Source organism: Mugil cephalus, chromosome 14 (genome assembly GCF_022458985.1).
Source record: "Mugil cephalus isolate CIBA_MC_2020 chromosome 14, CIBA_Mcephalus_1.1, whole genome shotgun sequence".
Taxonomy (NCBI): domain Eukaryota; kingdom Metazoa; phylum Chordata; class Actinopteri; order Mugiliformes; family Mugilidae; genus Mugil; species Mugil cephalus.
Window position 1 is genome coordinate 21860105 of NC_061783.1, and position 22881 is coordinate 21882985.

General features: G+C 37.8%; 2 protein-coding genes and 1 pseudogene across 4 annotated transcripts in view; all 3 read right to left on the reverse strand.

Annotated features, from left to right (window-relative positions):
- Nucleotides 1–15823, reverse strand: part of LOC125019706 (major histocompatibility complex class I-related gene protein-like) — a 33027-nt gene extending 17204 nt beyond the window's left edge. The window contains exons 1-7 of one of the 3 annotated variants that reach the window (XM_047604668.1): nucleotides 15490–15823; nucleotides 13614–13889; nucleotides 12778–13056; nucleotides 12129–12431; nucleotides 11905–12012; nucleotides 11590–11607; nucleotides 10353–11484 (exon numbers count right to left, since the gene is read on the reverse strand). In XM_047604668.1, the coding sequence (XP_047460624.1) occupies nucleotides 11435–11484; nucleotides 11590–11607; nucleotides 11905–12012; nucleotides 12129–12431; nucleotides 12778–13056; nucleotides 13614–13889; nucleotides 15490–15538 (1083 nt within the window). In that variant the 5' untranslated portion in view covers nucleotides 15539–15823 and the 3' untranslated portion in view covers nucleotides 10353–11434. Of the gene's footprint in view, nucleotides 1–10352; nucleotides 11485–11589; nucleotides 11608–11904; nucleotides 12013–12128; nucleotides 12432–12777; nucleotides 13057–13613; nucleotides 13890–15489 lie in introns of those variants that run through there. The other 2 variants (XM_047604670.1, XM_047604669.1) reach the window with 2 other exon arrangements.
- Nucleotides 2009–9582, reverse strand: LOC125019704 (annotated as a pseudogene).
- Nucleotides 10353–22577, reverse strand: LOC125019729 (major histocompatibility complex class I-related gene protein-like). The gene is made up of 8 exons (XM_047604694.1): nucleotides 22453–22577; nucleotides 19705–19980; nucleotides 18871–19149; nucleotides 18227–18529; nucleotides 18003–18110; nucleotides 17688–17705; nucleotides 17187–17582; nucleotides 10353–11085 (listed from the first exon to the last, which is right to left on the reverse strand). Exons 2-7 carry the CDS (start codon nucleotides 19916–19918, stop codon nucleotides 17533–17535), a joined length of 972 nt encoding a protein of 323 aa, XP_047460650.1. The 5' UTR covers nucleotides 19919–19980; nucleotides 22453–22577; the 3' UTR covers nucleotides 10353–11085; nucleotides 17187–17532.
- Nucleotides 22578–22881: the final 304 nt, after the last annotated feature.

The following is a 22881-nucleotide window of genomic DNA, read 5'->3' on the forward strand; positions in this document are numbered from 1 at the left end:
GAGAAATGCTCTAGAATTTATCCCAGAGTGGTGTAACCAGCCCAGCTGGTTTAGAGGGGAACTTTGTGTGAATGTGATTTCCTGCTCAAACATCATCATTTATTGTTATTATTTCAACCTGTTTTTAAACACAACATAGAGGCGTGACTTTCGCTCACCACACAATAATTTTTTGCTGTCAAATGTTTTGAAGTCGCACAGATTACACATGTGACTAAAACGGCTGCAATTTCAAGCCCTGAAAGATATTTAACTTAATTACTTTAATTACATCATGAGTGGGCTGGACAAGGACTAAAGGGGCTCGCTCTACCGTACACTACGAAGTGAAGGGAAACTGACAGATTTATGATCACATTTAAGTCCTTCATGACAGGTTATATGATTATTTATTTAAACTGATGTGCTGACCGCTTTAAATTAAATTTGTCGGCATTATTTAATGTTTTTTTTGTTTGTTTGTTTTGTTTTGTTTTAATAAAACAACACCAAACTATTTAGGAGGTTTAAGAATATTTTAAAGGGGCTTCAGCACCCCTAAAACAGGCCTAATGATGCCACTGGTTGACAGTGCATTTAGTGTCAACCTGTAATTCATGTAAGTTAATGTAAACTTTAAATGTTAAAAATATATATATATCGTCAGTCAGGTTCCTGGATCCAGTCTCTCAGAGAGCTCAGAGCTGTCTTCACTATCTGTAAGGTCAGAAACAAACAGAGTTAAAGGTCAACTCATAGTCTGGAGAAATCATCAACAGTTTGTTAGATCAGATGAAACAGAATAAAATAAGTTTTACTTACCAGGTGGAGCCTTTTGGTCTGAAATGAAAAGTAAAGACAGGTCATTTCAGTCCAGTTGTTAATGTCAGAATATCTTTCATCATCTTATCTCCAGTGAATATGATCCTCTTCTACTCACTCAACCTGAAGAATAAATCCACTCTGCTTGAAAAGTTGAAACATCGTGAGATCTTGGGTAAAACTCGTCTCTCTTCTTTAAAATGATTAGAAATGATATTTTTTACTTTTTGATTTATTTTGTTTCATATGTTAAATAGGTCTTGCACACCTCTACTTTGTGTTATTATTTAAGTTCATTAAAGCTGAAAATGATGATTTGATCAGATTTTTCTCCAGCGCCACCAAAGCTTTGACATTTGATGGATTGAAATCTGACACACACGCACATTCATGTTTAATCTGAACTCTAATAATTAATGTTTAGTTTTTATCATCAAGCTCAACTTTTGATTTGTCCTGTTCTTATAAATATGACCGAATACACTGTGTCCTGCCTCATAGAAACATCCAGTAGTTACCACCGGTGTCCACTAGATGGAGACAGAACACAAATAATTAAACTCGCCTTTCGTATTAATGAACAATAAACATTTAAATTTAGATGCAGTAAATCCATGATAAAGAGTAATGGTGCTGGGGTTGATAATGTGAAATCAATTAAAACATAGTTTACACTTGAAACAATGCACTTATGACACCACAACTCACTACTTAACATTCCTGTTGACCTCTGGGTCAAATCTGACCCGAATGTTTCTAAATCACATAATTTGATATAAATATGTTTGTGGGATGTTGACTCTGAAAAGAAGCGTCCAATATATAGTAATTAGTTGAGAGGAAGGTGCCTCTAAATGTTTAACAGAGAATTAGATGATGAGACACAAACATTACAGGTCAGAGAAAGTGGTCTGTGATGCTGAAGGTAGTTTGATCTGGTCTGTAGACACATAACTGACTAACAGGGTCTGGTGTGTACTTTTGTTCTGCAGTGGATAGCAGCATTTATTATAGAGTTGTCAGAAAAAGATCAGTGACAGCACTATTGTCTTTTCACATGAATCATTATTGCTGGTTCTTATTCTGCATCGATATAATGGACACACAGTAAACTAGATTTTATTTTACTCAGAATTTGAGTTTTAGTGAAAGTTTAGTGTCAGAAATATAACGTGAACTAATCTAATTGTGAATAATGGAGACGATGTTTTGAAAAATTGAAGATTTTATTAAAAAGCCAAACATTCATTGATACATTTGACACGTATTTAAATGTTTTGAAAATGGTGACATTTCTGAAATGTTAGACAGTAAAACACGTGACACTGATATTCAAGTATTATTATCAATACTTTATTATAACGTTGCTATAAAACTATGTCCTAACCTTCTCTCTGTCTGTCTCAGGTCTCAACCCCCACCCTCCCCATCCCTCTCTTTCCTTTTCTTCCTCTTCCATCTTTCATTACAGGAACCAGGTTAACAAGGATCTGAAGCTTCCTGAGATGTGCCCCCACCCTGAGTCTCAATCCCTGGGTTCCTCTACCATCATGTTTACACATTCAGCCCTTCACTTCATTCCTCCCTTTCTCATCCCTCCATCCATTTCTCTCATGACCTGTCTACCAATAAACTAACTTTCATCAATTAAGATGTGGTCTTTGTTAGTGTGATCAGAGTTTTGGAGCAACCCTGTGGAGGCTCTTTGTTCATGTTCAGTGTTGTTATGACTCATCACTGGACTCAAGCTGTACAGTCATTAATTGATCTGATAAAAAACTTAATCACCTTAGACACTAACCTTAACAAGAAAACTTTAAACAGTTTTCTGAAAGCCACAAGGAGCCAGAGAAAAGAAAGAGGGCTGATATCTATTTGATCCAGTTAGTAGTCTACCAGCAGCATTCTCCATAACCTGCAACCGACTGCTGGACAACTCACTAAGAGATGTAAAAAGTGTATTACAACAGTCAATACCAGACTGCATAAACATCTCTGATTCCTCATTTGAAGCTAAAGGTCAGCACATGAAAAGATATAAAGTAGAAGCAGCACAGCAGAATCCATGAGACCATGTCTTAGAAAAGAAACAAACTTGGCCTCAGGAATCTAGTATCAGGAGTTTTTAGCAAAGTTGTTAGTGTATAAATGTAATTCATGTTCAAACTCTAAGCCATTACAAATTTCTTCTATTAGTACTAATACTATGACACGTTGATGCATGATGAATGTAACTCCCATATACTCTAAGGTGACTCAGTGAACTGTGTTTGTCAGTCAGGTTTCTGGTTTCAGTTTCTCAGAGAGCTCAGAGCTGTTCTCGGGATCTGTAGGGTCAGAAATAAACTGAGTAAAGGGTCCATTCATAGTAAATAAAAAGCAGAATGAGATTTTTAGATCAGATGAAACAGAATAAAATAAGTTTTACTTACCAGGTGGAGCCTTTTGGTCTGAAATGAAAAGTAAAGACAGGTCATTTCAGTTCCAGTTGTTAATGTCAGAATATCTTTCATCATCTTATCTCCAGTGAATATGATCCTCTTCTACTCACTCAACCTGAAGAATAAATCCACTCTGCTCTTCTGTTTAGTTCTCACTTTGTTTCTTTCTTCATCACTTCTCTCCCTCATCATCATAGTATAGTCATGTTCTCCTGACTTCTCCTGACTCTGAGACTTACTCAGCTTTTACTGCTGGATGCTTCAAACTGTAGGATTCAACTCAAAGACTAAATCAAAGTAGCTCACCTTGTTTCTTTTTATGAACCATGAATCCAGCAGCTGCTGCAAAGACGACAACAACAATCACTGCAGAGATGATGGTGATGGTGGTCATGTTACTTGGCTTCTCTGTTGAACAAAGAACAAACTGAAGATTAAAACTAGTCCAGATAAAGAAGGTTAGAGCAGAGGTATTTACTGCATGGAATTATTCTTTTCTTTACACCATTACGGTCTCTTTAGATAAATTATCAACTAACCACATTCATGTCCTCTTACCCCAGTTGGTTCTGATCTGTGTTTCATCCAGTTCGGTGATGATGTCGTCCTCCACACCAGAGAGATGAAACACACAGTCGTACCTCCTCCAGTCTTCAGGTGAGACTGATGAAATGTCCAGGTCAACATTCATCTGGAAGGATCCATCATGGTTGGGGAGGATCTCTCCATGTTCCACTCCTTCATGAATCTCCTCTCCATCTTTCCTCCAGAACATCAAGGCTCTGTCAGGGTAGAAACCTGTAGCGCGGCAGCCGACTGGAGAGGAGGGAGTCTTCTGGAGGAGAGACACTGAGGGGACGTCTGGAGGGAGAGAGAATGTAGAGGAGGAAGGGGAACAAAATTGAATTGAAATGAACCAAATAGATACATGGAATCAGTTACATACTAAATATTTCTAACATGATCATCTTTGCTGATTAACCACAAACATAGATGGAGCTGATCTATGGTCATACGATACTTGATACAATAAACAGTATAGTGTTCACCAAACTACATCAGGTCATGTGACTCTACCTGTTCTCAGCAGAGAGCTGTTCCCATACTTCAAACTCAACTTCAGCCAGTCAGGATAAATTCCAGTGAATAATTCCACATAGTCTTTTATTTCAACAGTATCTTCATTCCATTTCTGTTTGATAATTTCAGCCTCTGGTCTCAGAGCGGTCCACGTCAACGTCTTCAGATCCAGTTCAATGAAGTCTTCTCCATCATAACCAAACCGTGAAAAACCAGTAAACTCTCCAGTCGTTTCATCCATTCACAACCGTCCAAAAGCTGTAAAATGTGAACACCTGAGAGAGAGACAACAGAGATCACAATGAACAGTGATGTATAAATATCTGAAGATGATTTTAAATGATGACCCATTGTGTGATGATTGGTTTCTAGACACTGCAGTGTAATCTAAATGGTTTCAGATTACAGAGCTCGGCCTCCACGGTGGTCATTGAGGCTGGCATTAACGACCTCAGGAGTCAGCAGTCTGAGGTCCTCAAGCAAGATTTTATTGAACTTACTGACCACCTGCTGGATACGGGGAAGCGGCTGCAGGAAGCGGCTCCGGTCCACCGTCAGCTCCACACCTGGCTGAAGGCCCATTGCATGACTAAACGTATACCCTTTGTGGACAATTTTACCGTGTTTTTAAATAGGCCCAGCGTTTTTAAACGGGATGGCCTCCACCCAAAACAGGAGGGTTCAAGGCTTTTATATATTAACATAGACCTGACCATCCACTCCACCTCCTGACTCACCTACACTGACACGCCTTCTTCACCCATTGCATCCACACACACTATACACAACCCCTCCTCACTGCCCCAGAAGCACCGGACAATATACACACAATCCCAACAATTATCACACACGGACGAACAAGCCGCCCACCTATCCTCTGTCTCACAATCTACAGACCACTCCGTTATTCCTCCTCTTTTATCAGAGACTTCTCCGATCTGTTATCAATTACTCACACATCATATAACATTATTTTAATAACTGGTGATTTTAATATACACGTGGATGTCTCCTCGGACTCTATGTCCAGAGAACTTTTAAACATTTTACAGTGTTTTGATTTTACTCAACATGCCACGCAGCCGACCCACAGCAGGGGGCACACCCTGGACCTGGTCATATCTTATGGCCTGTCCGTGGTTGTGTCCTCTGTCATGGATCTGGCTGTGTCTGACCATTTCTGTGTGTTTTTTTAACATCACCAGTTTTAACCACCGGGAGGCCCCGGTGAGAACAGTGAGGACACGCTACTTTACTCCTGAAGTGGCTGCAAATTTTATCCAGGTCTTACAGAGCACTCCTGCAGAGATTTTACCAGCGTCCTGTGATTTTATTATTGATGATTTGAACAACAAACTGAAATCAGCGCTGGACTCAGTGGCTCCACTTGTTACTAAAATAATTAAACCGAAACCTACACCGCCGTGGAGGAATGAAGAAATTAAACATCTGAAAAGTAAACTGCAGGAGTGCTGAGAGGAGATGGAGAAAATCAAAGCTTATAGTTCATTATGAAATATTACAGGAACTCCTCAAAACTTACAATAACTCAGTCAAACAGGCCAGAACTTCCCACCTCCACAAACTAATCACAGAACACTAAAACGACCCCAAATTCCTATTCTCCACAATAGATTGTATAACCAACACAAATTTTAACAGATCATCCAAAATACCTAGTGACGCCCTTTGTGAGGACTTAGCAGACCACTTCAGAGGTAAAATCAATGACATTAGGTCGAGTCTTTTACCTCAACATATTTTAACCATTGACGCACCTGGATCATTGATTTTACACGAGGAAACACTGGAGAGTTTTGCCCTGGGTGATGCGAGGACACTTGGTCGAGTTTTCTCCCAAGTAAAGCCCACAACCTGCCTTTTAGACCCAATTCCCACACCGTTTTTTAAAGCAGTTTATGGATTCTTTGAGGAACATCTGCTATATATGGTGAATTGCTCTCTTCAGACAGGGGTCTTCCCCAAATCTATAAGGCGGTGGTGGTGCAGTTTGGACCAAAATAATTTTAATAACTATTAGCCAGTATCCAATTTACCATTTTTAAGCAAATTATAGAAAAAAAATATTTTTATTCAAGTAAATGATTTCTTGAGTAGGAACAACGTCTTAGAGAAGTATGAGTCTGGTTTTAGGATGAACCACAGTACAGAGACAGCCCTTTTAAAGATCTTAAATGACATCAGGTGCGTTTTAGATGACCATAAACTCACAGTCTTTGTTCCGCTGGATCTAACCACCGCCTTCGATACAGTAGACCATCGTATTTTAATTAACAGACTGAGGCACCTGGTCGGCCTCTCTGGCACTGTTCTTAACCGGTTCATCTCATTCCGCTCTGATACAAGCTTCTTTGTAAGTCTGGATACCTGTTCCTCAGGAACCCATGAGATTGAGTGTGGGGTTCCCCAGGGGTCAATTCTAGGCCCAACTCTTTTTAAGTTATATATGCTTCCCTGGGGGACGTCATCGGGAGACACGGCATCAACTTTCATACTTATGCTGACGATACACAGCTGTATATTGCCGTGTCTCCTGATGACACAGGGCCTATTGATGCCCTTTTAAACTGTATTTTAGATATTAAGTCATGGATGGCAGAGAATTTCCTACAGCTCAAACAGGCTAAAACAGAGGTTTTAGTCATTTGTCCTGAACGCCAGAGAGAGAAACTTCTACCAAAACTATAGGATTTTAAGATATTACAATCTGTAAAAAATCTGGGCATGATTTTTGACTCTGAGCTTGGTTTTATTCCGCATATCGAAAATATTGCAAAGATAGGTTTTTTACCATCTCAAGAATATAGCCAGAGTCCGCCCGTTTCTCTCTCAGGCTAAAACGGAGGTGCTGATGCATGCTTTTATCTCTTGTCGTCTGGATTATTGTAATACTCTGCTCTCTGGTCTTCCTAAAAAGAACACTTACAATTTACAACTTTTACAAAATTCAGCTACTCGTGTGCTGACGAGGATCAGAGGGTGAGAGCACATTACGGCAGTTTTAAAATTGCTGCACTGGCTCCCTGTGCGTTTCAGGGTCGATTTTAAGGTTCTTTTAGTAGTTTTTTAATGTCTTAACTGTCTTGGGCTTTCTTATTTGTCTGACTTACTTTTACCGTACCAACCCTCACGAACCTGAGGTTCTCCAGCGCCGGCCTTTTAATAATACCAGAGGTTAGATCTAGGACACATGGGGAGGCGGCATTCAGTTATTATGGCCCCCGATTGTGGAACAGCCTGCCAGAGAACCTCAGGGCCACAGAGACTGTTGATACTTTTAAAAAGAGGCTCAAGACTCATCTTTTTAATCAAGCCTTTACATGATTTTTATTCCTCTTATCTCTATTTTATCACATTGGATTTGTAGTTATCTTATTTGTATTTGGGGTTGTTCCTGTCTGCATGGGGCCGTAGTTTCTTTACATCCAAGACTGTTGAACTGATAAATGGGAACCATCTGCTGGTGACCACTGTTGAATGTGAAGGTTCTCAGTCATCCAGGACATGGTACGTCAAAAACAAACTAAAACTAAAAGGTGGACTTGCTGAGTTTCTTGGAGATGTTTCATCCAAGAAGCTCCTTCAGTTCTAAATGACTGGTGGAGAGAAATGTCCTTCACAAACCAACTGTTAATAAAACCTGGAATATGTAGACCTACCTGAACCTTCACTGTGGTTGAAGAGCTGGATTAAACTGTTCAGTCTGTTTTGAAGAGGGGAGGTAGAATCTCAAAACAGTCCTGCATTTGCCATTTCCAGATTTGTGGATTGTCATCGACTATTTTTTTCATCCAGTCCTGTCTTGTTTCTAATATCTTCTTGCTGCCATCACAGTATCCCACCTGGATGTCATCAATCCGTCCTATGCTCATATACTCTGGAAGGTTTGGGTCTCCAGAGGAGGCAGTGACGTAAAACTTCAGTGAGTGTCTCACTGTGGAACAAACAACAAATATAATGTCTCTATTAAAAAAAAATAATGCTAAATTAAAATATGGACTTAAGCTTCACTTGATAGAAGGAGTCTGGTAAAACATCAACTGTGTGAGAACAGTTAAAGCCATGACACAGAGCAACATGTAAGGTCGAGTGGAAAGAATTTAAAGAAAAGATGATAAAGAATGTGAATGTGATCTTACCTGATGATGAAACATGACACAAGAGAAGCAGCAACAACAACGTTTTCATCCTGATTTTTTATTTTTTTATTTTGATGAAGACATTGGGCCATCAGCTGGTAAAGAGCTGTGTGTCTGAGTCCCAAAGTAAATCTACTACTGGAGATAAAGCCAGTTCTTACTTGGTTTAGTAATGAATCTGTTCAGAGCACATGCACGGACAGCTTTTCAAAATAAAAGCGATGAGTATAATTTCGCAATCATTAATTCACTGCGTCCAGGGGCGCCGCTACAGATTTTGGGCCCCATGAAAATAATTTTTACTGGGCCCCCAAACAGCCGGCCAAGCCAGTATTATAATTTTATTAAGGCCTCTCTGGGTCCACTCATCATCACTAATATGGTAGATTTCTGTTCAATAACTTTTGGGTTTATTTTGTTTTATATTAAGTAGTTTACACTGTATTAAGGTAGTGTTGTAGGAAAGAGAAGTGAGGTTCTCTCTGGAGACAGGACAGAGAATATGACACATGAGTCGAAATGCATGCCGGTACCGTAAGTACACAAGTAGACGCGCAAGAAAACATAACGTCAGTAAACACATAAATAAAATATAATCACACATATGAAGCATCTGCTAAGTGTTTTATTTGAGTTATTAGTTGAACTGAAAGTGAAACTAAATGATAGTTTGAGGCTGCAGCAGATCTGTGGAACAGAGTCGAGTGGAAATAATTTAAAGAAAAAGACGATGAAGAATGTGGATGTGATCTTACCTGATGATGAAAAGTGACACAAGAGAAGCAGCAACACTAACTTCATCATCTTATTTCTCATGTGGTCAAGATTCCTACTGACCGTGAGATGGCTGAACCGAAAGTAAAATGTGGGAGAGTCCACCGACTGCGTGATGGGGATTTTTTATTTATTTATTTATTTATTTATTTATTTATTTTTACTTCGTTCTGATACGACAACTGTAATCAGTTGGTAAAATGTGTGGATGTGTGTGGATTTGCCTGCCATAAGGCATGGTAAATTACAATTACTTTACATTTAACGAAGCCACGAATCCCAGTCACTGCGCTGCATAGATGAATCGCGTGTAGGACAATAAGTCATTCCCCCCCCCCCAGATGTAACCTACGGTGGCCGACACGGGCCAAACGGACGGCAACGACCCAATACGTCTAACCCTTCGTCTCAAGGGAATCTGTGTCACAACAGAAGTCATTTCAGGTCCAGTAGTTACCACCGGTGTCCACTAGATGCTAGCATTTAATATTAGATGCAGTAAATCCATGATAAAGAGTAGTGGTGCTGGGGTTGATAATGTGAAATAAATTCAAACATTGTTACTTATGACACCACAACTCACTACTTCACCTTCCTGTTGTCCTCTGGGTCAAATCTGACCTGAATGTTTCTAAATCACATAATTTGATATAAATGTGTTTGTGGGATGTTGACTCTGAAAAGAAGTGTCCAATATACAGTAATTAGTTGAGAGGAAGGTGGCTCTAAATGTTTAACAGAGAATTAGAAGATGAGACACAAACATTACAGGTCAGAGAAAGTGGTCTGTGATGCTGAAGGTAGTTTGATCTGGTCTGTAGACACATAAACTGACTAACAGGGTCTGGTGTGTACTTTTGTTCTGCAGTGGATAGCAGCATTTATTGTAGAGTTGTCAGAAAAAGATCAGTGACATCACTATTGTCTTTTCACATGAATCATTATTGCTGGTTCTTATTCTGCATCGATATAATGGACACACAGTAAACTAGATTTTATTTTCATCAGAATTTGTAAGAAAATGTAGTTTTACCCAAACTTTAAATGTCAGAAATATAATGTGAACTAATCTAAATGTGAATAAATGGAGACAATGTTTGAAACAATACTTTATTAAACTTGTGAAACAACAGCACAAAAATATTGATACATTTGACACATATTTATGTTTTTTGAAAACTGGTGACATTTCTGAAATGTTAGTTAAAACATACGACACTGTATTTAAGTGTTATTATAAATACTTTATTATAACGTACCTATAAAACTATGTCCTAACCTTCTCTCTGTCTGTCTCAGGTCTCAACCCCCACACCTCCCCATCCCTCTCTTTCCTTTTCTTCCTCTTCCATCTTTCATTACAGGAACCAGGTTAACAAGGATCTGAAGCTTCCTGAGATGTGCCCCCACCCCGAGTCTCAATCCCTGGGTTCCTCTACCATCATGTTTACACATTCAGCCCTTCACTTCATTCCTCCCCTTCTCATCCCTCCATCCATTTCTCTCATGACCTGTCTACCAATAAACTAACTTTCATTAATTAAAACGTGGTCTTTGTTAGTGTGATCAGAGTTTTGGAGCAACCCTGTGGAGGCTCTTTGTTCATGTTCAGTGTTGTTATGACTCATCACTGGACTCCAGCTGTACAGTCATTAATTGATCTGATAAAAAACTTAATCACCTTAGACAGGAGCCTTAACAAGAAAACTTTAAACAGTTTTCTGAAAGCCACAAGGAGCCAGTGAAAAGGAAGAGGGCTGATATGAGAAGGTCTATTTGATCCAGTTAGTAGTCTACCAGCAGCATTCTCCATAACCTGCAACCGACTGCTGGACAACTCACTAAGAGATGTAAAAAGTGTATTACAACAGTCAATACCAGACTGCATAAACATCTCTGATTCCTCATTTGAAGCTAAAGGTCAGCACATGAAAAAATATAAAGTAGAAGCAGCACAGCAGACTCCATGAGACCATGTCTTAGAATAGAAACAAACGTGGCCTCAGGAATCTAGTATCATGAGTTTTTAGCAAAGTTGTTAGTGTATAAATGTAATTCATGTTCAAACTCTAAGCCATTACAAATTTCTTCTATTAGTACTAATACTATGACACGTTGATGCATGATGAATGTAACTCCCATATACTCTAAGGTGACTCAGTGAACTGAGTTTGTCAGTCAGGTTTCTGGATCCAGTCTCTCAGAGAGCTCAGAGATGTTCTCAGGATCTGTAAGGTCAGAAACAAACAGAGTTAAAGGTCAACTCATAGTCTGGAGAAATCATCAACAGTTTGTTAGATCAGATGAAACAGAATAAAATAAGTTTTACTTACCAGGTGGAGCCTTTTGGTCTGAAATGAAAAGTAAAGACAGGTCATTTCAGTTCCAGTTGTTAACGTCAGAATATCTTTCATCATCTTATCTCCAGTGAATATGATCCTCTTCTACTCACTCAACCTGAAGAATAAATCCACCCTGCTCTTCTGTTTAGTTCTCACTTTGTTTCTTTCTTCATCACTTCTCTCCCTCATCATCATAGTATAGTCATGTTCTCCTGACTTCTCCTGACTCTGAGACTTACTCAGCTTTTACTGCTGGATGCTTCAAACTGTAGGATTCAACTCAAAGACTAAATCAAAGTAGCTCACCTTGTTTCTTTTTATGAACCATGAATCCAGCAGCTGCTGCAAAGACGACAACAACAACAACCACTGCAGAGATGATGATGATGATGGTGGTCTTGTTACTGGACTTCACTGTTGAATAAAGAACAATCACAAAAGATTAAGAACAATCCAGATTAGATAAATTACCAACTAACCTGCAGGACAAGGCCTTAAATGTCCAACTAACCACATTCATGTCCTCTTACCCCAGTTGGTTCTGATCTGTGTTTCATCCAGTTTGGTGATGATGTCGTCCTCCACACCAGAGAGATGAAACACACAGTCGTACCTCCTCCAGTCTTCAGGTGAGACTGATGAAATGTCCAGGTCAACATTCATCTGGAAGGATCCATCATGGTTGGGGAGGATCTCTCCATGTTCCACTCCTTCATGAATCTCCTCTCCATCTTTCCTCCAGAACATCATGGCTCTGTCAGGGTAGAAACCTGTAGCGTGGCAGCTGACTGGAGAGGAGGGAGTCTTCTGGAGGAGAGACACTGAGGGGACGTCTGCAGGGAGAGAAAGAGGAGGAAGAGGAACAAAAATAATTTAGATTATGGAGAAATTAACCAGGTAGATACATGGAATCAGTTACATACTATGTATTTCTAACATGATCATCTTTGCTGATTAACCACAAACACAGATGGAGCTGATCTATGGTCATAAAATATATTAAAGAATATATTGAACCAATGATGGTGAAGAATAAAAAGTGAAGTGATCAGTTCTTTCTTGTCAAACATCTCTTCATCTTTCTCAGAAGAAGAGTCAGACTCATTGAACTGATAATACAACAAATATACAATAAACAGTATAGTGTTCACCAAACTACATCAGGTCATGTGACTCTACCTGTTCTCAGCAGAGAGCTGTTCCCATACTTCAATCTCAACTTCAGCCACTCAGGGAAAATCTGAGTGAGGAATTTCTTATTGTTTCTTATTGTAACTGTATCTTCATCCCATTCCTGTTTGATAATATCAGCCTCTGGTCTCAGAGCGGTCCACGTCAACATCTTCAGATCTAGTTCAATGAAGTCTTCTCCATCATAACCATACTGTTCAAAACCAGTGACCTCTCCAGTCGTTTCATCCAATTCACAGCCACTCATAACCTGTAAAATGTGAACACCTGAGAGAGATACAACAGAGATCACAATGAACAGTGATGTATAAATATCTGAAGATGATTTTAAATGATGATTCATTGTGTGATGTTCTGGTTTGTAGATGCTGCAGTGTAATCTGAATAGTTTCAGTACCATGCTTTAGTCATCATGATCTTTTTTATTTATGCGCAGTCATTCAACAAACAGTCAACACATTCATGTCAAACACAGTCAGTGGAGGTCTTGTATTTATCGAGGGCTTTTCTACTGATTGGTAGAAAATGTGATGAACTAGATGAGATCAGATGGTTCATTTGTCATTTGTACTAAAGTAGTTTCTTTACATCCAAGACTGTTGAACTGATAAATGGGAACCATCTGCTGGTGACCACTGTTGAATGTGAAGGTTCTCAGTCATCCAGGACATGGTACGTCAAGAACAAACTAAAACTAAAAGGTGGACTTGCTGAGTTTCTTGGAGATGTTTCATCCAAGAAGCTCCTTCAGTTCTAAATGACTGGTGGAGAGAAATGTCCTTCACAAACCAACTGTCAATAAAACCTGGAATAAGTAGACCTACCTGAACCTTCGCTGTGGTTGAAGAGCTGGATAAAACTGTTCAGTCTGTTTTTAAAGCGCTGTGGTTGAATCTCAAAACACTGCTCAGTGTGCAATTTCCAGACTTCAAGATTTTCATCATATAATTTTTTCATCCAGTCCTGTCTTGGTTCAAATATCTTGTTGCTGCCGTCACAGTAAGTCACCTGGATGTCATCAACCTGTACTACGATCATAAACTCTGGAAGGTTTGGGACTCCAGAGGAGGCAGTGGTGTAATACTTCAGTGAGTGTTTCACTGTGAAACAAACAACAAATATAATGTCACTATTGAAGTAAATAAAAGTAATACAAATTATATAAATAATGCCAAATTAAAATATGGACTTAGGCTTCATTTGATAGAAGGAGTCTGGTAAAACATCAACTGTGTGAGAACAGTTAAAGCCATTACACAGAGCAACATGTAAGGTCGAGTGGAAAGAATTTAAAGAAAAGATGATAAAGAATGTGAATGTGATCTTACCTGATGATGAAACATGACACAAGAGAAGCAGCAACAACAACGTTTTCATCCTGATTTTTAATTTTTAATTTTTTATTTTGATGAAGACACTGGGTCATCAGCTGGTAAAGAGCTGTGTGTCTGAATCCCAAAGTAAATCTACTACTGGAGATAAAGCCAGTTCTTACTTGGTTTAGTAACATGAATCTGTTCAGAGCGCATGCACGAACAGCTTTTCAAAATAAAGGCAGTGAGAGTAATTTCACAATCATTCATTCACTCTGTCAATAAGTAAATGGTGAGTGTACAGTCTGAAGAGGAATTAGTTTGTGGAGACAGAGATTTTCATTTTTATTTCTATCTGAAATTATAATGGGAATAATTTTCATTAAAAGACGTTTTGATGGGTTTTTATTTTGTATTTCTACATATTTCCCAATAAGAGGTGGACCAGTAGCGTCGCAAAAACATTTAAAATAATTTTATCTTCAGATGTAAAGTGACAGAAGAGAGAAAAAGCACATAATTAATTCATTTTGCTTTCTAAAAAAAAGTCCAGCAGATGTGATCAGCTTCTCTGAATTTTGTTGTAGAGTAGGTGTCACATGGTCTGTATTATTATATATTATTATTATTATTATTATTATTATTATTATTATTATTAAATTATTATTATAAAATAATAATTTAAATAAATAATTAAATAATAATGATGATGATATATTAATAATAATAGTTGCAAAACAATTTATGACTAAATTATTCAATAGATTAATATTATTAGACATATTACAAAGATGTTGACGCCTGAATCATTTTAAACGTGATATTTATAATAATATGATTTCATGTGAATGTATTTTATGTATTGTTGAGGTATTTATATGAACTGTGTCTTTATTAACTCTTCTCCAGGACGCTGATGACTTGTGTGGAAGTTTAAACACTACAAATATTTGTAGACTTCAAATAAAACTCACCTCTCGTTTCCTTTAAAACGATTAGTAATAAATCATGGTTTTATTTTGTTTTATATTAAGTAGTTTACACTGTATTAAGGTGGTGTTGTAGGAAAGAGAAGTGAGGTTCTCTCTGGAGACAGGACAGAGAATATGACACATGAGTGGAAATGCATGCCGGTACCGTAAGTACACAAGTAGACGCGCAAGAAAACCTGACAACAGGAAGCCGTGTTACGGTTTATAACGTCTGTAAACACACAAATAAAATATAATCACACATATGAAGCATCTGGTAAGTGTTTTATTTGTGTTATTAGTTGAACTGAAAGTGAAACTAAATGATAGTTTGAGGCTGCAGCAGATCTGTGGAACAGAGTCGAGTGGAAATAATTTAGAGAAAAAGACGATGAAGAATGTGGATGTGATCTTACCTGATGATGAAACATGACACAAGAGAAGCAGCAAAACTAACTTCATCATCTTATTTCACATGTGGTCAAGATTCCTACTGACCGTGAGCTGGCTGAACCGAAAGTAAAATGTGGGAGAGTCCACCGACTGCGTGATGGGGATTTTTTATTTATTTATTTATTTATTTATTTATTTTTACTTCGTTCTGATACGACAACTGTAATCAGTTGGTAAAATGTGTGGATGTGTGTGGATTTGCCTGCCATAAGGCATGGTAAATTACAATTACTTTACATTTAATGAAGCCACGAATCCCAGTCACTGCGCTGCATAGATGAATCGCGTGTAGGACAAGAAGTCATTCCCCCGAGATGTAACCTACGGTGGCCGACACGGGCCAAACGGACGGCAACAACCCAATACGTCTCAATTCGAGAAAACAGCTTCAGGTACAGAAACGATGCAAAATCACAAACTCAAACACAAGTCTATACGAAGTACAAAAAGAGGAACGTGATGCAAACGAGAAAACGTGCTGCAAAAAACAAAGATAGATGCGTCATCATGAAACGCGCTGCAAAATGTTTTTGTGCTTTAAACCAAGCACAAAAACATAATTTCATCTGGGGAATTGGATTTCTTAATTCTATAATGTTACATGGGCTACAATAAAGATGATAGATAGATAGATAGATAGATAGATAGATAGATAGATAGATAGATAGATAGATAGATAGATAGATAGATAGATAGATAGATAGATAGATAGATAGCAAACTGCAATTTCCCAATTATGGGACAAATAAAGGTTTGTTTCTTAATCACATAATTTGACATAAATGTGTTTGTGGGATGTTGACTCTGAAAAGAAGCGTCCAATATATAGTAATTAGTTGAGAGGAAGGTGGCTCTAAATATTTAACAGAGAATTAGATGATGAGACACAAACATTACAGGTCAGAGAAAGTGGTCTGTGATGCTGAAGGTAGTTTGATCTGGTCTGTAGACACATAACTGACTAACAGGGTCTGGTGTGTACTTTTGTTCTGCAGTGGATAGAAACATTTATTGTAGAGTTGTCAGAAAAAGATCAGTGACAGCACTATTGTCTTTTCACATGAATCATTATTGCTGGTTCTTATTCTGCATCGATATAATGGACACACAGTAAACTAGATTTTATTTTCCTCAGAATTTGTCAGAAAATGTAGTTTTACCCAAAGTTTAGTGTCAGAAATATAATGTGAACTAATCTAAATGTGAATAATGGAGACAATGTTTGAAAAATCAGAGACTTTATGCGAAACATCAATAGGTTGATACATTTGACACATATTTAAATGTTTTGAAAACTGGAGACATTTCTGAAATGTTAGACAGTAAAACATATGACACTGATATTCAAGTATTATTATCAATACTTTATTATAACGTACCTATAAAACTATGTCCTAACCTCTACCATCATGTTTACACATTCAGCCCTTCACTTCATTCCTCCCCTTCTCATCCCTCCATCCATTTCTCTCATGACCTGTCTACCAATAAACTTACTTTCATCAATTAAGACGTGGTCTTTGTTAGTGTGATCAGAGTTTTGGAGCAACCCTGTGGAGGCTCTTTGTTCATGTTCAGTGTTGTTATGACTCATCACTGGACTCCAGCTGTACAGTCATTAATTGATCTGATAAAAAACTGAATCACATTAGACAGGAACCTGGATGACTCACTAAGAGATGTAAAAAGTGTATTACAACAGTCAGTACCAGACTGCATAAACATCTCTGATTCCTCATTTGAAGCTAAAGGTCAGCACATGAAAAAATATAAAGTAGAAGCAGCACAGCAGACTCCATGAGATCATGTCTTAGAATAGAAACAAACGTGGTCTCAGGAATCTAGTATCAGGTGTTTTTAGCAAAGTTGTTAGTGTATAAATGTAATTCATGGTATTGGAAGCCATTACATGTTTCTTCTATTAGTACTAATACTATGATAAGTTGATGCATTAATAATGAAAATCCCATATCCTCTAAGGTGACTCAGTGAACTGTGTTTGTCAGTCAGGTTCCTGGATTCAGTCTCTCAGAGAGCTCAGAGATGTCTCCACTATCTGTAAGGTCAGAAACAAACAGAGTTAAAGGTCAACTCATAGTCTGGAGAAATCATCAACAGTTTGTTAGATCATATGAAACAGAATAAAATAAGTTTTACTTACCAGGTGGAGCCTTTTGGTCTGAAATGAAAAGTAAAGACAGGTCATTTCAGTTCCAGTTGTTAATGTCAGAATATCTTTCATCATCTTATCTCCAGTGAATATGATCCTCTTCTACTCACTCAACCTGAAGAATAAATCCACTCTGCTCTTCTGTTTAGTTCTCACTTTGTTTCTTTCTTCATCACTTCTCTCCCTCATCATCATAGTATAGTCATGTTCTCCTGACTTCTCCTGACTCTGAGACTTACTCAGCTTTTACTGCTGGATGCTTCAAACTGCAGGATTCAACTCAAAGACTAAATCAAAGTAGCTCACCTTGTTTCTTTTTATAAACCATGAATCCAGCAGCTGCTGCAAAGACGATAACAACAACAACCACTGCAGAGATGATGATGATGATGGTGGTCATGTTACTGGGCTTCTCTGTTGAATAAAGAACAATCACAAAAGATTAAGAACAATCCAGATTAGATAAATTACCAACTAACCTGCAGGACAAGGCCTTAAATATCCAACTAACCACATTCATGTCCTCTTACCCCAGTTGGTTCTGATCTGTGTTTCATCCAGTTTGGTGATGATGTCGTCCTCCACACCAGAGAGATGAAACACACAGTCGTACCTCCTCCAGTCTTCAGGTGAGACTGATGAAATGTTCAGGTCAACATTCATCTGGAAGGATCCATCATGGTTGGGGAGGATCTCTCCATGTTCCACTCCTTCATGAATCTCCTCTCCATCTTTCCTCCAGAACATCATGGCTCTGTCAGGGTAGAAACCTGTAGCGTGGCAGCTGACTGGAGAGGAGGGAGTCTTCTGGAGGAGAGACACTGAGGGGACGTCTGGAGGGAGAAAGAATGTAGAGGAGGAAGGGGAACAAAATTGAATTGAAATGAACCAGGTAGATACATGGAATCAGTTACATACTATGTATTTCTAACATGATCATCTTTGCTGATTAACCACAAACACAGATTGAGCTGATCTATGGTCATAAAATATATTAAAGAATATACTGAACCAATGATGGTGAGTAATAAAAAGTGAGGGGATTAGTTCTTTCTTGTCAAACATCTCTTCATCTTTCTCAGAAGAAGAGTCAGACTCAGTGAACTGATAATACAACAAATATACAATAAACAGTATAGTGTTCACCAAACTACATCAGGTCATGTGACTCTACCTGTTCTCAGCAGAGAGCTGTTCCCATACTTCAAACTCAACTTCAGCCACTCAGGGAAAATCTGAGTGAGGAATTTCTTATTGTTTCTTATTGTAACTGTATCTTCATCCCATTTCTGTTTGATAATATCAGCCTCTGGTCTCAGAGCGGTCCACGTCAACGTCTTCAGATCCAGTTCAATGAAGTCTTCTCCATCATAACCTAACTTTAGAAAACCAGTGACCTCTCCAGTCGTTTCATCCCATTCACAGCCTCCTATTCTCTGTAAAAAGTGAACACCTGAGAGAGAGACAACAGAGATCACAACGAACAGTGATGTATAAATATCTGAATGATTTTAAATGATGATCCATTGTGTGATGCTCTGGTTTGTAGACGCTGCAGTGTAATCTGAATGGTTTCAGTAGCATCCTTTAGTCATCATGATCTTTTTTATTTATGGGCAGTCATTCAACAAACAGTCAACACATTCATGTCAAACACAGTCAGTGGAGGTCTTGTATTTATCGAGGGCTTTTCTACTGATTGGTAGAAAATGTGATGAACTAGATCAGATCAGATGGTTCATTTGTCATTTGTACTAAAGTATTGTCTTTATATCCAAGACTGTTGAACTGATAAATGGGAACCATCTGCTGGTGACCACTGTTGAATGTGAAGGTTCTCAGTCATCCAGGACACGGTACGTCAAAAACAAACTAAAACTAAAAGGTGGACTTGCTGAGTTTCTTGGAGATGTTTCATCCAAGAAGCTCCTTCAGTTCTAAATGACTGGTGGAGAGAAATGTCCTTCACAAACCAACTGTTAATAAAACCTGGAATATGTAGACCTACCTGAACCTTCACTGTGGTTGAAGACCTGGATAAAACTGTTCAGTCTGTTTTTGTAGAGGGGAGGTTGAATCTGAAAACACTGCTCAGTGTGCCGTGTACTGATTTGAGGATTGTCATCAAATAATATTTCCATCCAGTCCTGTCTTGTTTCTGCTATCTTGTTGCTGCCATCACAGTAAGCCACCTGGATGTTATCAACCTCTTGTACAACCATAAACTCTGGAAGGTTTGGGACTCCAGAGGAGACAGTGGTGTAAAACTTCAGTGAGTGTTTCACTGTGGAACAAACAACAAATATAATGTCACTATTAAAGTAAATAAAAGTAATAAGAATTACATGAATGACACTAAATTAAAATATGGCCTTAGGCTTCATTTTTTTCATTATCATTTATTTATTTATTTTGATGAAGACATTGGGCCATCAGCTGGTAAAGAGCTGTGTGTCTAAATTCGAAAGTAAATCTACTACTGGAGGTAAAAGCCAGTTCTTATTTTGTTTAGTAATGAATCTGTTCAGAGCGCATGCAAGAACAACTTTTCAAAATAAAAGCGATGAGAGTAATTTCCCAATCATTCATTCACTCCGTCAATAAGTAAGTGGTGACTGTACAGTCTGAAAAGGAATTAGTTTGTGAAGACAGAGATTTTCTTTTTTATGATCTGAAATTATGATGGGAATAGTTTTCATTTTAAGACGTTTTGATGGGTTTTTATTTTGTAGTTCTATGTATTTCCCAATAAGGTGGACCAGTAGCGTCACCATCCAGGAAGGACATACAAGTATAATTACTGTTGCACATGTCGCGAAAACATTTAAATTAATTTTATCTTCAGATGTAAAGCGACAGAAGTGAGAAAAAACACATAATTCGTTCATCTTACTTTCTAAAAAAAGTAAAGGCCAGCAGTGATCAGTTTCTCTGAATTTTGTTGTAGAGTAGCGGTCGTGTCTAATGCAGACCAACTTCGCTCAAGTCACATGGTCCGTATTATTATTATTATTATTATTATTATTATTATTATTATTATTATTATTATTAACAATAATAATAGTTGCAAGACTATTTATGACTAAATATTAATGAAATAATTCATTAGACTAATATCATTAAACATATGTTAAAGATGTTGACACCTGAATCATTTTAAACGTGATATTTATAATAATATGATTTCATGTGAATGTATTTTATGTATTGTTGAGGTATTTATATGAACTGTGTCTTTATTAACTCTCCTCCAGGACGCTGATGACTTGTGTGGAAGTTTAAACACTACAAATATTTGAAGACTTCAAATAAAACTCACTTCTCGTTTCCTTAAAAATGATTAGGAATAATGAGTGGAAATGTGAGGATGATGCTTATAACAATCATCAGTGAACAACTTATATTGATCAGGATCATTATTAAATAGTTTTTTCTGCCAGTTCAGTTTTATTTCTAATTTCTTGGTGCTGATGTCACAGTACACAGTCTGGATCTCATCAATCACTTCAACACATAAACATAACCTCACATAGACAGAAACTCTGGAAGGTTTGAGACTCCAGAGAATCCAGTGCTGCAATAACTCAGTGAATGTTTCACTGTGGAACAAACAACATTTATAATGCGAGTGAAACATAAATAGACTCATCGTCACTAATATGGTAGATTTCTGTTAAAATATTAGAAAAGTTAGAAAAGATGGTGAAGAATGTGAATGAGATCTTACAGGTTGATGAAACACGACAGAAGAGAAGCAACAAAAGCAAAGTTTTCATCTTGTTCTGTTTCTGTAAAGACTTTAGACCAAGTCACCAGCTGCTTGGACTGATTTCAACTTCTGCTGCTCCCACAAACTCTGGGAAGTTTGTTTCCCAGAAGATGCAGTGACAAAATTTGGACTCACTCAATAACAGGAACTGTAATATGAAACGAAGCCATCATGTTCACAGTAATTCACGTTCAGTTCAGACATTAACACCAGCAGGGGGCGTGTCTAGTCAGGACAAAACGCCACTCAAGTCACATGAGGCCTGTATAATAATAATAATAATAATAATAATAATAATAATAAAGGTTCTCTTGGTTAAGTGGGTAAATAAAATAGGTTTTCAGTGCATTTGATCAGGCTCCATTATCTATCACAGGATGTAAAACAATCTATGACTAAATGTTGATGAAATTATTCAATAGACTAATATCATTAGACATGTTTAAAGATGTTGACGTCTGTTATTGGACGTTGACTCATTTTAAACGTGATATTTATAACAATATGATTTTATATGAATGTATTTCATGTATTGTTGAGGTATTTATATCAACTATTTCCCTATTAACTCCGTGCTCCTGCATCCTGCTCTTCGTGTGGAAGTTTAAACACTACGTTTAGTTGTGTGTGTTAAATAGTTTACACTGTATTAAGGTGGTATTGTAGGAAAGAGAAGTGAGGTTCTCTCTGGAGACAGGACAGAGAATATGACACACGAGTCGAAATGCATGCCAGTACCGTAAGTACACAAGTAGACGCGCAAGAAAACATACAACAGGAAGCCGTGTTACGGTTTATAACGTCAGTAAACACATAAATAAAATATAATCACACATATGAAGCATCTAGTAAGTGTTTTATTTGTGTTATTAGTTGAACTGAAAGTGAAACTAAATGATAGTTCGAAGCTGCAGCAGATCTGAGGAACAGAGTCGAGTGGAAATAATCCAAAGAAAAAGACGATGAAGAATGTGGATGTGATCTTACCTGATGATGATAATGACACAAGAGAAGCAGCAAAACTAACTTCATCATCTTATTTCACATGTGGTCAAGACTTGAGCTGGTCGAGATCTGACTGAATCCGAAAGTAAAATGAGGGGAGTTTCCACCGACTGCGTAATGGGGATTTTTCTTTCTTTCCTTTTTTTTCTTTTTCCTTCGTTCTGAAATGACAACTGTAATCAGTTGGTAAAACGTGTGTGGATTTGCTGTAAAACGTTCAATACAACAAGCTTTATTTATTCATTTATTTATTTATTTATTTATTTAAAGGCCTGAAAGAGTGGCTGCATGTCGCCACAAGCTTCGAGGTGTTTATCAGAGGTTTACTGCACAAAAGTTGGATAAATTCTTGGAATAATTGGTTGCATGATTGCTGAGCCAGGATAAAAAGACGCAGCTTAATCAAGCCAG

Excerpts from the sequence above, each read along its gene's own strand:
- LOC125019729 (XM_047604694.1), bottom strand. The coding sequence starts at position 19,918 with ATGGTTGTACAAGAGGTTGATAACATCCAGGTGGCTTACTGTGATGGC. Across the intron at positions 19,150-19,704 it reads CAACCACAGTGAAGGTTCAG|GTGTTCACTTTTTACAGAGA; the intron begins GTAGGTCTACAT and ends TCTCTCTCTCAG. Across the intron at positions 18,111-18,226 it reads ACAGATCAGAACCAACTGGG|AGAAGCCCAGTAACATGACC; the intron begins GTAAGAGGACAT and ends TTTATTCAACAG.